The sequence below is a fragment of the Macaca thibetana genome, chromosome 9 (genome assembly GCF_024542745.1).
Source record: "Macaca thibetana thibetana isolate TM-01 chromosome 9, ASM2454274v1, whole genome shotgun sequence".
Lineage (NCBI taxonomy): Eukaryota > Metazoa > Chordata > Mammalia > Primates > Cercopithecidae > Macaca > Macaca thibetana.
In genome coordinates, this window is record NC_065586.1 from 44,184,159 (window position 1) to 44,199,121 (window position 14,963).

The 14,963-nt window shown below is 41.9% G+C and overlaps 2 protein-coding genes across 15 annotated transcripts in view; one reads left to right on the forward strand and one right to left on the reverse strand.

Annotated features, from left to right (window-relative positions):
- The window catches only part of WDFY4 (WDFY family member 4), a 295,757-nt gene that overhangs the window by 55,770 nt on the left and 225,024 nt on the right, over nt 1–14,963 (reverse strand). The window lies entirely within an intron of this gene.
- The window catches only part of LRRC18 (leucine rich repeat containing 18), a 30,574-nt gene that overhangs the window by 13,103 nt on the left and 2,508 nt on the right, over nt 1–14,963 (forward strand). For 3 of the 6 annotated variants that reach the window (XM_050805489.1, XM_050805492.1, XM_050805490.1), the window contains one exon: nt 12,723–13,566. The exons of 1 other annotated variant lie outside the window; for it this stretch is intronic. In XM_050805489.1, coding sequence (XP_050661446.1) covers nt 12,803–13,566 — 764 coding nt within the window. In that variant the 5' untranslated portion in view covers nt 12,723–12,802. The remainder of the gene's footprint in view (nt 1–12,722; nt 13,567–14,963) is intronic. 2 more of the 6 variants (XM_050805488.1, XM_050805493.1) reach the window with 1 other exon arrangement.

Sequence of the window (14,963 nt, forward strand, 5' to 3'; positions counted from 1 at the left end):
GAGCTCACATGGTAAAAATCAAACTTCTGGTGGTCTGCATACAGCCACCCCTGATACAGGGGCACTACAGCAGCCTGCAGCCCTCCAGGGCAAAGAGGTCACTGCCTCTCTGGTGAGTACCAGGGAATGCAGTTGACTGATGTCCCTGGGCGATGCTACATGAAAATACTGTGTCTTTGCACTCTTGACTCACACTCCATGTGGCAAGGCGTTCACACTGCATTGGGCCTGCAGGGACTGGAGGAACTGAGAAACAGCCAGGTTCTGCCTCCATTGCCACCCACTTGGGGACACATGCCTATGAAGTGAACTGGCTCGTGGCATTATGCGTGCCCCATAAACCGTTTCTCTTTCTCTCTTTCATTGTCAATTGCTAAGCTCTTACAGTTAAATGACTCTATTAATGCCATTAAAATATCAGTAACATTCATACTCTTTGTAAATATTTAGATATATACCCACATATATATGGTATATCTATGAAAATGAATATCCTGCATATGGGCCCCTGGACAGTGAAGTGAGCAGGCAATGGGTCACACTGAAGCGATTTCTTCAGGGACCTTATTTGCCTGTGGTCAGTTCCTCCAAAAGGCCAGTGGAACATCTGCATTACTGAACCTCTGCAGGGATTTTGGCTAAGGCTGCTTCTCTGTCTCCTCACTCTGTTGAGTTGGCTGGCTGCTTGAGCCAGAGTGCACACCATTCTTCATTTAGCAGACTCTCTAGGGGGTGACATTGCAGTTCCCAGGCCAATCCATGCCAAATTAGAATGGACTTGAGCAAGTGTCTCATCACCCAGAGTTCTGGGGACTCTGACATTCCTTGGTTCCAATGTCAGAGATTCCAGCAAAACAGGAACACCCTTCCTGAGGCCTGGGGCCATGGGGGGCCAGTGGCCTTCCTTAATCTCCTATGCAGAAGTGGGTGTGGCTTTCAGCCTGAGAGTCATAGGATTCCAGGATGGCTTCCTCCCCTTGGAGGCAGTGGGGGCCAGCAATGTACCCCCAGGATGAGGCATTTGCTACTGCTGGAGCACAGGCAACAGAGGGAGGAGAGAGAGAGGTGGCACTGTGTATAGAAAGATTGTACACCAGCTTGCGTATCAGACACATCAAGGTTTGACTTTGACTGTACTCTTTGCTGCCTGTGTGACCTTGGGGAAGTCACTTAACTTCTCTGATCTCAATTCTCTTATTGTAAAAATAAGGTTGATATTTTGCATAGTTGCTCTGGAGATTAAACATACATGAAGGGCCCAGCAGCATGTTTGAGGCAATTACTTTGATACCATGAGTGAATGATAGAGAGGGGCTCTTGACATTGGCAGTATTTCCAAAATTGATGTCAGAAGTCCCCCCAAACCGTGGAGTCCCTGTAAGATTCCAGCCCCTGCTTCTGCATCTCTCCTGCCATCATCCCTCCATCAGCTCTGCCCAGAGTGTGGTGGAGCTATTGCTGTGAGCTGCACTGTCATCTCTGTACCTCTAATCTGTCCCTTTCTAGCAATCTGTCCTTCTGCCCACAGGGAAGCAGGGCTCACATTGGGGCAGTTAGTGGAAAAAACAAAAACATTTTATGTTTATACCCCCAAGGAAGCTATATTCCTAAATCCAGGTAACACTGCAGAGCAAGTAGCATAGTACACAGTTTCTGGCCCAGAATGATCTTTGGACAAGGGGTAATTCTCCAAGCTATGCCCGAGTCAAAAGTTTGTGCTGATTTCAGAGGCCTGCCCAGAGATTCCCAACACACCCATTAGAGACACAGGACCCAGAATGACAGTTCAGGTCTCCACTTCCCATGGATTTCATCTGTGAAGATACAGCTCCGCCTCTCTTTAGAGGGAGCATGATCATTCTGGGAAGGGGCAGAGGACACAGAGAGTGATCTGAAGCTACTCAGGAGGTCACAGTTACGTGAGCTGGCCTGTTACCTGCCCAGTAAATATAAGGGTCGGGAGAGAGGACAAATGCAGTTACTTTTGAATGAGTGAGTTGTTGAGGGAAGTTTGTATCATTTCCTCTTAAGAGATGACCCACAAGCAAAAGATATTTCTCATCCACATGACATGAAACTTCCTAGAAAGCTAGTCCCAAACACTGGCTGTGAAACGTCAGTGTCTTTGGGGGTTTCAGTACCATGTGTCTATCCTGTATCTCAACGGGTCAGTTGAAAGAATGAAATTATTATTGTGAGATTGTGTTAGCAAGCTATTTAGGGATGTCAGATATATAGAAACAAAGTCAGCCTTACTTAAAATTGTAGTCAAAGATACGTGAGTGTGAAGCACCAGACAAATTCTAGTATCATAATGACAAGGGTCTTACAACTGGAAATGTTTGCAAATATTTGGATGACATTAATATATTGGTTGCCATTACTTTTTTAATTTAGATATCCATGGGGTGTCCCACCATGCTGTTTGATTCACAATGACTAGAGAGAAAAAATTAATTAGAAATTAAAGTCAAACCAACTGGTCCACTTTTTCCAAAGTATAAAAACCAATTGTACAAGAACAAAAAGACACAGTACATTTAGAAACCTCTTATATTTGAGCTGCCAAGCTGTTCATGTGGAATGAAATCTATTATCCATCAAACCACACATAAATACATCCATTCATCTGTCTATTCACCCATCTATCTGCTTATCCACTTACATCTTTCTCTCTATAACTATCGGCTTCCCTTGTGTGGCTTGATCCCACTCTGACATTTCAAGAATTCTATGAAATGATAATAGGCCATCTAGCCAGTTTGAAACAGATGATCAAAAGATCATCTGTTTCTCCCTTCTTTTGCCAACTCTTACCCTGGGCAGGAAGTGGCTACATAGAGTTGGATAACACAAGGCACATCCCTGGTCTCTGGGGGCTCTGAGATGGGGCTTCTGGCACTGGGTCTGCTTCTAGTGGTACTGGGCAGCTTAGGGGGTCAGGATGGACCCTGAGCCACACAACACACTCCGCCTTCTATAACTGAGAGCAAGGGTCCCTGCCAGGGTCGGGTGGCCCCAGGGAGAAGAGCAGAGAGGGTGGAAGTTCACCATGCCCCATCTGGCCCCAGGGCTGCCTAGGGACCCAGACTCCCTGGGGAGGTGAAGTACATTATCCCAGCCAGCCCTCACTTCACCTTGAGGTGATTAATGGGCAGGCTTGGAGCCAAAGGGCCCTTTGGAGAGAGGCTCCTTAATGGAGGAGTTCTCTGCAGCCAGCTCCGCGCTGCTCATCACCATTCATCAGAGCTGGGAGGGCTTCTTCTCACAGTGTGGGTGGGCTGTGGGCAGCAGGCACAGCTGGGCCCAACTGGCTGGATCTCCCGTTTGCTGGAAACACCCCTTCCTGTCCAGGATTCTTTCTAACCCATGCTCAGTGTGTTTGGACTCCCTGAGCTGAATTTTATCTTACATAGTAGAAGAAAACCAAAAGGCAGCCCAGGTTTTCAGTGTTTAGGGGATTCTGGTGGCCAGAATCAGGGAGGATCTAGATTTGAACTATTTCAACTTGAGGACCGGGCCTGTTTACTGTTTATCTGTGTTGCTCAGAGGCTTGATAAATGGTAGGCACTCAATATGCTCATACAGTGAGTGAACAAATGAATGAATGCTTGAGTAAGCACATGGACTTAGCTTAAATCAGTCCCAAAGGACTAATAACGACCACAGAGAAATGAAAATTTACTGATTGTTTAGGCCCATGGGATAGGGTTGCCAAATAAAATACAGAACTATGCAATTATTGGGACATACATATATATATACTAAAACTATTTGTTGTTTATCTGAAGCTCAAATTTTACTGGGGATTCTGCAAATTTATTTGCTAAATCTGGCAAATCTACCATGAGGAGAAGCCATTGATAAACATCAGATAAGTGCATAGACTTCCCTGATCTCAATTCATCTCTTTTTAATGAAGATTTCAACTCAAGCACAGCAGACAGTTTTTCTGACATGCCAGCTTGTGAACAGCTGTTCCCTGTGGAACACATTCCCCTGGTGCATACACCAGGGAGACATACACATTGGACCACAGTGGTGCCCAGATAGTACCTATTTGGATGCCTTTTCCGGGGCAGAACTGGGTTGTGTGGGGCCGTAACAAAATCACAGACTTCCAACGTAGGACGAGCCAGCAGGCACAGTGAGAGGAACAGAAGTAGAATATGGAGTCCCAACCATTTTGTAAAGTTTTTTTAAAAACAGTTTACTGTGTAGACACAGTAATATTGCCTCTTTGGGCACAGTTCTCTAAGCTTTAACAGATGTACAGATTCATGTAACCACCATCACTGTGGGGGTGCAGGCAGTGACACCAACCCAGAAAACTCACTTGTGCCTTTCACTTCTAGTCAAGCCTTTCCCCAACCCCTAATCCCTGCAACCACAGATTTGTTCTGCACCTAAAGTTATGGCTTTTTCAGAAGGTCACATAAATGGAATCATTCCATTCATGTAGACTTTTGAGACTTTTTTCCTTAGGCAAAATACTTTAGGGTTCATCCAAGTGGTTGCATGTATCAGTAGACTTTGTGTTTAGTAGTATTCCATTACCACAGTCCTCGCTTACCTGCAGGTTATATGTTCTAAGACCCCCATTGAATACCTGAAACCACTATAGTATACTATGTTTTTCCTATAGGAAAACTATGATAAAGTTTAATTTATGAGTTAGGCACCGTAAGAGATGAACAATGATAATTCATCATAAAATAGAACAATTTCAACAATATACTGTTCTCAACTTCACAGATAGAAGATTCATTCTTGCTGTAGATGTTAGCAGCCTCAGCATATGATTTGTTTTTTTCCCCAAGTCAAGAACTTTCACCTTTTCACTTAAAGGAAGCACTTTAAGGCTTCTCTCTCTTTGGCATATCTGAGCTACCAGCATCACTACTCACTACTAGGACAGCTACTGAGTGATGAACAGGCAGCTAGCATTTACAGAGTGAATCCACTGGAAAAAGAGATGATTCAAGTCTGGGTGGGATGTAGCAGGATAGCCTGAGATTTCCTCATACTACTCAGAACAGTGAGCAATTCAAAATGTATGAATTTCTTATTTCTGGGGTTTTCCATTTAATATTTCCAATCTGGGGAACTAAAAATGTGGAAATGGAAACAGCACATAAGGGGGACTACTGTACAGTATTAGGAATCTACCCATTGAAGGACATTTATTATTTTTCTGTTTGGGACAATTATGAATAGAGCATCTATAAACACATGTGAACAGGTTTCAGTGTGAACATGGAATTTTACTTTTCTAGGGTAAATACTTAGTCAGGGAAATGCCAGATGATATAATAACTATATGGTTTTGTAAGAAATTTCCAAAGTGTTTTCCAAGAAGCTGTACCATTTTGCATTCCCATCAGCAAGGAATTAGAACTCTAGTTACAGTATCTCCTTGCCAAAACTTTGCACTATCGATTTTTGTGTTTGTACATTTCTATATTGAAATGTGTCTTTAAATCTTCTGGATGTTAAAAAAAATGTATTGCTTGCTTTCTTACTGTTAAGTTGAAAAGATCTTTATAGATTTTGGATACCAGATATCTGTGATATATATGATTTGCACTGTTTTCTTCCAGTCTGTAGCTTGTCTTTTCATGCTCAACATTTTTTTTCACAGAGCTCTTAATTTTGTTCAACTTGTTAATACCATCTTTTGTAAATTGTGCTTTTGCATTTACTCAAAGTCATGAAGATTTTCTCCTTCATTTTCTTTTCAAAGTTTTATAGTTTTACATTTTACATTCAAATCTATGATCCATTTTGAGTTAATGTGAGTTAATTAGGCCAAGGTTTAATTTTTTGCATATAAATAATCAATTTCAACACCATTTGTTGAAGAGTTCATTGTTTCTCCATGGAACATCCTTTGACCTTTTGTCAAAAATCAATTGACCATTTGGCCATGTTTGTGTAGATCTATTTCTGGACTCTATTTTTTGTTCCATTGACCTATCTACCTGTCCCATCACCAATAATACCACATGATGTAACTATATGGTAAATTTTAAAATTGGGACGCATAATCCTCCAACTCTATTATTCTTTTTCAAAATTATTTTCCATTTCTAGTTTCTTTTCCTTTCATATAAATTTTAAAATCTATTCATCCATATATGTAAATAATCCTGCTGTAATTTTGATTAGACCAATTTGGGGAGAGTTGACATTAAGTCATCCAATTCATGAGCATGGTATGTTTCTCCATTTATTTAGATCTTCTTTGCTTTCTTACATCAGCATTTTATAATTTTCATTATAAAAATCCTGCAAATTTTGGTTACTTATGTGAAATATAGAAGTATTTTATTGTTTGGAGCATTATTATTTTTCATAATTCAGTTTCCAATCGTTAATAGCTTGTATATGGAAATGCAATGGGGGTTTTGTGTGCTAACCTTGTATCCTATGACCTTGCTAAACTCATTTATTAGTTCCAAGACTGTTTTTTAAATTCTGTGGGATTCTCTATGTGGACAATCATGACATCTGTGCATAAGAACAGTTTTATTTCATTCTTTTCTGTCTGTATGCCTTTATTTTTTGCATTCTTACACTGGTTAGAATTTCCAAAGTAATATTGAACAGACATAGTGAGAGTGTGCTGTCTTGTCTTATTCCCAAACTTCAGACGAGAACCTTCAGTCCTTCACCAAGTATGATATTAGCTCTAGCTTTTTTGTGGATGTCCTTTAGCCAGATAAGGAAGGGCCTTTTTGTTACCAGTTTGCTGAGAGTTTTTCATCACTAGAAGATGTTAAATTTGTCAAATGTTTTTTCTGCATCAATTGATAAGATCTTTTTTTTCTTTTTAGTCTGTTAATATGGTATGTTACATTACCTGACTCCCAAGTATTGAGTAATTTTGGGTTGTCATTTATATTCTTTTTACATGTTACTGAATTCAATTTGCTAATACTATGTTGAGGATTTTTGTAACTATGTTCATGAAGAATATTGATCTGAAGATCTCTTTCTTATATTGTTTTTGTGTGATTTTAGCATCACGGTAATGCTGACATCAGAAGTTGAGATAAGTTGAGAATTGCTCTCTACTCTATTTTTTTTTTAAAGAAATCATATCAAATTGCTAGTATGTCTTTGCAATTGATTGAATGTTTGTGTCCCCCGAAAATCTGTATTGAAACTGTAATCTCCAGTGTGATGGTATCAGAAAGTGAGGCATTTAGATCATGAGGAAATTAGATCATGAGGGTGGAGACTTCATAAATGGATTTATGCCCTTACCAAAAGGGACCCCAGATAATTGTTTTGCTCTCTTTCTACCATGTGAGGACACAGCAAGAAAACATCTATGAACCAGGTAACATGCTCTCACCAGATGGCAAATCTGTCAAAGACTTGATTTGGACTTCCCAGCCTCTGGAACAGTGAGAAATAAATTTATGTTGCTTACAAGCCAAATAGTCTATGGTACTTTGTTTTAGTATCCTGAGTGGACCAAGACAGTCTTCTTTAAATGTTTGATAGAATTTAACGATAAGACCACTGGGCTTCGGGTTTTCTTTTTTGAAAGGTTTTCAACCATGAATTCCATTTCTTCAATACATGGAGGTCTATTTGGGTTTTCATTCCTTCACAAATATTTAGTAATTTTTAGTTGATCTTATCCAAGTTCCTTTTTTTTTAAATTTTTTTTTTAGAGTTGTTTGTACTGTTCTCTTACTATCCCTTTAATGCCTGTGGGATTTAGTAAATCCTCCCTTTAACTTCTGATATTTGTAATTTGGCTTCTCTTTCCTTTTTTAAAAAATTGTCAGTCTGGCTGTCTGTTTCATTAATCTTTTCAAAGAACCGCCTTATACTTTTTTGTACAATTTCAACTCTTTAAATTTGTTAAGACTTTTTTCATGACCCAAAATATAGTCTGTATTAGTGGATATTCCATATGTACTTGAAAAGAGTTTGTATTCTGCATTTGCTGGGTAGAGTGCTTTATACATGTCAGATTCAGTTGGTTGGTGGTAATAGTGAGTTATTCTATACTAGCAATTCTCATATCCAGGCAATTTTGCTCCTCAGTGGACATTTGGCAATGTCAAGAGACATTATTGATTGTTACAACTAGTGGGCAGCTACTGGCAACCAGTGGGTAGAATCTTCTGGCCTTACTCTGCTAAACATTCTACAGTGCACAAGACAGGTCTTCCCCCAAGCCCCGTCGCCATCCCACCCCTGCTGACAACAAATAATTATCTGGTCTAAAATGTCAATAGAGCCAAGGTTGAGAAAACCTTTTCCTTGCTGATTTTCTCTCTACCTGTTCTATTGACTGCTGAGAGACGAGTATTGATGTCTCCAATTCTAATGGTAAATTTATCCATTCTTCCTTTCAATTTTATGTCTTTGCTTCATTTAAATTGAAGCTCTGCTATTAGGTACATACACATTTAGGATTTTTTGTCTTATTGGTTAAATGCTCATTTTATTCATAAGTAATGGTCTTACTTCAGGTAAATTTTCTTATTCTGAAATATGCTTTATCTGACATTAATAAAGTCACTACATCCTTCCTTCAGTGTTTGCATGGTATGTCTTTTTACATTCTTTTAGTTCAACTCACTGTTGCTTATTTAAAGTATATTTTCTTTATAGACAACATACAATTGGGTCTTTCTATTTTGTAATCTATCCTGATAATTGTGTCTTTTAATTGGTGCATGTAGGTCACTTTCATTTAATGTAAGTATTGCTTTGTTTGGATTTCAGTCTATCATTTTAATAGTTGTTTTCTGTTTGCCCCTCTGTTCCCTTTTCCTGCCTTCTTTTGTATTATTTGAATTTTTAAACTCGGTTTTATTCGCATTTATATATTTAGTTTTTTACTATTTACTATATCTTTTTATATATTGCCTTAGTGATTGCTCTGAGGATTAAAATACACATATTTAACTTTACAGCCTACTTAGAATTAATCTTTCACCACTTCAAAAGCAGTGTGAAACCCTTACCACCATATAGGTCTCGTTAACTTCCCCATTATGTAGTAGTTGTCTTATGTATGACATCTACATACTTTGACAACTGCATCACACAGTGTTACTTTTCTTTCAATCACATACATACTTTAGGGGTATTTAGAAGAGAAAAATCCTCCACATTTACTCAGATATTTAGCATTTTCATTGCACTTCCTTTATCCTAAAAGTTCTGAGTTCCTCTCTAGCACAGTTTCCCTTTCACCTGAAGAACTTCCTTGGGCATTTCTTTTACAGCAGCTTAGTTAGTGGCAAAAACTTTTATTTTTCACTCATCTGATAATATCTTTATTTTGCCTTCATTTATAAAGCATACTGTCACAGTCTGGGTTGACAGTACTTTTCTTTCAGCACTTTAAAAAAGATGTTTCCAGCACCTCTGGCCCCTGTGGTTTCTGATGAGAAACCTGCAGTCATTTCTATTGCTGTTCCCCTGTGGGTGATGTGTCATTGTTCTCTGACAGCGTTCATGTTTTTTCTTTAATTTGGAGCAGGTTGATTATGTGTTTGAGTGTGAATTTCTTTATCTTGTTTGGAGTTTGCTGAGCTTCCTTCCTGTGTTTGTAATTTCTATGTTTTTCATCACTGTTGGAAGTTTTCAGCCATTTTTCCTTCAAATGTTTTTCTGTACCACAACCGTTTTTCCACTCTTTCTGAGATACAGGTGTAAGTATAGGTATCAGCAGAGATAGAGGCATGCGTCACTTCCTGATGTGAATACCTTCTGAGAAATGCATCCTTGGGTGATTTCATCATTGTGTGAACATCAAAGGGTGCAAACCTAGATGGTATAGCCTACTATAGACCTAGGTAGACTACGTGGTCTAGTCTATTGCTTCCAGGCTACAAACCTGTACAGCGTGTTACTGTACTAAACACTATAGGCAATTGTAACACAACGGTAAGTATTTATGTATCTAAACCTGGAAGAGGTAAAGTGAAATTATAGTATCATCATCTTACAGGACAATTGTCATATATGCAATCTGTCATTGACCAAAACATCATTATGCAGCACATGGCTATATACACACATGCACATACACACATACACACACACACACACTTTTAAAGCAGGACTTTTTACTTTTAAAAAGCACTCAGGTCTATAGTAGGCTATTCCCTTTAGGTTTGTGTAAACGTACTCTTTGATCACTCAATGAAGAAATCACCTCTGCCTTTAAACAGAGGCAGCTCAGGGCAAGTCCAGAGTTGCTATACAACTTTCGGAATCACTTTTCCTGAATTTCTTCCCTGTTGCAATCTGTCTGAACTCTGTGGCTCTCAGGAGCATCTCTTCTCCCCCCACTTCTTGGTCTTCTGGCTGGATTTTGTTTTCTAAATCTGTTGCACACTTCTTGCAACTGTTTCTGCCTCTAGGGCCAAGTGGCAGTAGGGTAGAGAAAACAAAGCAAGCTCCCCAGCTCTGAGGACCACAGTTTAGTCAAAGACAATGCTTCTCTTCTTCCAACTTCTAGGTGCCTGCCTGGATGACTCCAGGGACACAGGGTGGCCTGGGATGAGACAGGAGAGAAGCAAGCAAGCGAACAAACAAAAAACAGACCACAAAACAGATTTCCCTTACTGTCTCTGACCCTTAAAAATCCATTTCCTGTTCCTTGGACCAGAAAGAGAGGTTCTTGTTGGAAATCAGAAATCTTCCTGTCCTTATCTGGTGCAAAGTTTTATGTTCTTGGCTGCCCTTGAGTCCAAAACAAGAGAAATGGTTGAGGGGAGAAAAGGGAGTTCAGGAAACTTGCGGCCAGATTGGTCTTCCCTTTGAATTGTGGATTTCTTCTCCAATCTGCCTGATATCACTTATCTCAGAGTCCCCAGAGTGTCTCTGTGCATTGTGCCCTAGGCTTTACTTGCTTTCAGGAGTCTGGTGGGACCAAGTGAGCATACCCAATCTTAACTGGACTTGGATTCCACTTTGTTTTTTAAGCTGCTTTATCCCATCTGGTTTCTCAGAGCTGAATGATATAGATAGTTCCATATTGGTGAACATGGTGCTGGCTCTGGAAACCAGCCAATTATGCCTGAAAATAGGGAGTCCACCATTTTTAGAAACTAGGGTGAGCTTACAAGGCCTGTGTAAATGAACATCAATGCTGCCAAGAGCTAAGAACTGTCATTGGTTTACTGTGGAGACCACCATCTATTCCAAGGGGCTGTGATCCATCAGGCCTTTCACAGGGTAGGATCCTCTGACCCTTCAGCTGTGAGTGGTGACAGTGGGATTTACAGTAGGTGTGAGACAGGCTTGCACACATTTCCCTTTGACACTGGGTGACGAAAACATATAACTATATCCCCACGCAGCCTGATTGCTCAATATTCATGTGCTATATCAACTTGGGTTCTAATAAAAGGTATAGGTGATGAAGTACAGAGACTGTAGAGCACCTCTCCCTGCCCATCTCTGCAGGGAACAGAGGCAATGCAAGTTTGTGTCTCCCAAGGGCATACTTCTGCCTGGTTTGGAAATCTTGGTCCAAAAGAAAAAAAAAAAATCAGCAAGCAGGAGGCACTGAGTTGTTAAAAAGAAAAGGGGGTCCCAGAACCAAACAGAACAAGAGTTGCATCCTCTTCCTGGCTGCAGACCTTCCTCACTTCTGAGCCTTGGTCTCGCTACAATAGGGGTAATGCTGTGGATCTTGTTGTTGAGGATTAGAAACAATATGTGTAGCAATTTTTAATAACTAACATTAATCAAGCTATTACTCTGCACCAGGCACTGTTATAAGTGCTTTATAGTAGATAATTTACGCTCCCTCAGAGCTCTGTAAGGGCGTCTGTTTTCACAAATAAGAAAACACAAGCACAGAGAGTTTAAGAAGATTGTGAGTAGAGTTGAGTTGGACTTCTAAGTCAAGCATGCAGAAGACAGAATCCCCATCATATCATATTGACATTCTGCTTCCCCGCACTATGGCAGTCACGGCCATTTATCAAGTTTCTGTGCAGAGGAGTTGAAGTCCAGTGTGAAGGATGTGAGAGGAGGAGAGAAGGGGCAGGAGATGGAAAAGGCAGCATTCTCCATGAGCTTTGCCAGCACCCTTCATTCCCCTGTGTGCTCATGATGGGGAGCTGTGGTGCTGCTGGGCCCAGCAATAGCACATCCTGATACCCCTGGGCTGAGCAACAGGCTTTTCCGCATGGCTACTGTTGCACTGTAGCCAAGGCCTCACTAGTTCCTCTGGGTCCATGAGGAGAAGAGGGATGGGAGCAGTCGGTCTTAGTACCCACCTTATTCTCTAAGATCCAGGCTTATGTTGGCTTGAAAACTCAGTCCCTCCCCAAGAGCCTGTATGATAACTTAAGGAAATCCTAGCTTTAAGCAGGGGTCTAGGAAGGGACAGATATCCAAGAACACACACACACACATGGCCCTGGGTGGCGGGTACGTGACAGTCTGGGACAGTGGAGAGGATTTATAAGTCAGGGCATGGCACAGCTAGAGGGACATTTAGTGTCCTTCAGGCTGACTCTACACCTCCTATTTTAACATCCAAGAAAATCAAAGTCTGAAGAAGGCACATAGTTTGCTGACAATCTATGGCTGGGCTGGGTCCACTTTGCCCTGACTTCTCTCTGCAATCCTCTTTCTTGCTTTTTAAACCACTGAGAGCAAAGCATCATGACGTGGGGGAGCCCAGTGCCCTCTGGTATCTCCTAACCAGATGTTTTCTTATCTTTCAGCAGTTTTTCATGATTTTTCCTCACACTGGTCACTATCCAATCAGAACAACCAACTTCTAACACTCCCTTAGTAAAAGAACATGGCTAAGGGTGAGAAAGGCCCCAAGGGCAAGAAGATCACCCTCAAGGTGGCCAAGAATTGCATCAAAATCACTTTTGATGGGAAAAAGCGCCTTGACTTGAGCAAGATGGGAATTACCACTTTCCCCAAGTGTATTCTGCGCCTCAACGATGTGGACGAGCTGGACCTTAGCCGGAATCTGATCAGGAAGATCCCTGACTCCATCTCCAAGTTCCAGAACCTCCGGTGGCTGGACCTGCACAGCAACTACATAGACAAGCTGCCTGAGTCTATTGGCCAGATGACCAGCCTGCTCTACCTCAACGTCAGCAACAACCGGCTGACCAGCAACGGGCTGCCCGTGGAGCTGAAGCAACTAAAGAACATCCGCACTGTGAACCTAGGCTTGAACCACCTGGACAGTGTGCCCACCACGCTGGGGGCCCTGAAGGAGCTCCATGAGGTAGGGCTCCATGACAACCTACTGAACAACATCCCCGTGAGCATCTCTAAGCTCCCCAAGCTGAAAAAGCTCAACATAAAGCGGAACCCCTTTCCAAAGCCAGAGGAGTCGGAAACGTTCATAGACTCCATCAGGAGGCTGGAGAACTTGTATGTGGTGGAGGAGAAGGATCTGTGTGCGGCTTGCCTGAGAAAATGCCAAAACGCCCGGGACAAGCTGAATAGAATCAAGAACATGGCCATGACGACACCGAGAAAGACCATCTTTCCCAATCTGATCTCACCCAATTCTATGGCCAAGGACTCCTGGGAAGACTGGAGGTGACTTGGACCCTGACCCTGAGGCAGAAGGGAAAGAGAGAGGGAGGGAAGAGGGCAGTGGGCTGCATCCACAGGAAACCAAGGGCTCTCCTGTGGCTGCAGCAGCTCTTTCAGCCAAGCCCATAAAACTCCTTTCTTTACTTCCTCAGCGCGTGATTGTATTGATTGAAGGGCTTTTGGTTCCTTGCCATTCCACACATTTCTCCCTCCTCTGCACACACACTCACAAATACAGGCACAGTGAGTCAGGAAGGGGCTGTCCATGTCCATCCTACTCTTACCCCCAGATCTCTCTTGTTTACCGCTGTGGCCTAGGCAGTTAATGCCCCCACACACTCACTATCGCTGGCATTTCAGAACCCACCACCAGCTCCCAAATGTGAAGTTTATTCAGTGGAAATGTTTTGGGTCTGGGCTTCAAAGGCAAGGAATCTCAGAGCATGAGTTTGTAAGAAAGTAGATGAGCACTTCGTGTTGGGTAGGGGACAGAGGTGGGCCACAGAAATGGGCAGGTTTTATTATTAAGGCATCAATAGGCAGATAGCTTCCTGGGCCCAAAGCAATGTTTTCTCTCTGAACTGAGCTTGCACAACTTGCTCTAGGAGCTTTCTTGGCTAAATCTGCAGACCTCTGGCTGTGAATGAATGAAGTTGTACTACCATCCTATTATATTCAGTGTTCTTTCAGACCCTCATGGGAGGAAGGAAAGAATGGTGGCAAGTATGGATTAGTGCATTCAATAAATCAACACCTTACTCGGCACTGTGCTAGGTGCAGGGGCCGTGTCCCTTTGGAGAAAGCTTGGCTTGCCTGGTGCAAGCTGGTGGAGAGAGTAACTGAAATGAGATGGGGCAGAGCACCATTGTCTGAGGCATTCAGGAGATCCCGGTCGTGGATGTGCAGGGCTGGCTTGGCAGAGAGAAAAGGCAAAGATTCTGAGGTTGGACAGATCTAGGTCCATGGCAACTCTGCTTCTGACTTGGCATCCCCTTGGGCACCTAACATAGCTTTGGTTCCCTCACTCGTGAAATGGAAATAATGCTATACCTAACTCCAAGGGTTCTGTGCCTCTAAAACAGGCAGCACATGGAGAACATACTCAGCAGAAGCCAGTTCTCTTCTAGAACCATAACTTGGTTCATTGCAAAGCTGAAATACTACTTTGAACAGTGGTGCCAGTTGTGCTATATCTTTTGGTAGAAAATGACAGCAACCAAGTCAGTCCTCACAATAGCTGAGAACCTTCTCTGGCCTCACTGTGTACCACACTCTCACACCTTCATGTGCATAAAAGAAATGAATCAAGAATGATACCTTGAGGGAGGCTTTTCTCCCCCAGGACTTTCCTATGTTGGTGGCAAGTTTGCTGACTGGATGATGAGAAGCACCAAGAGGCA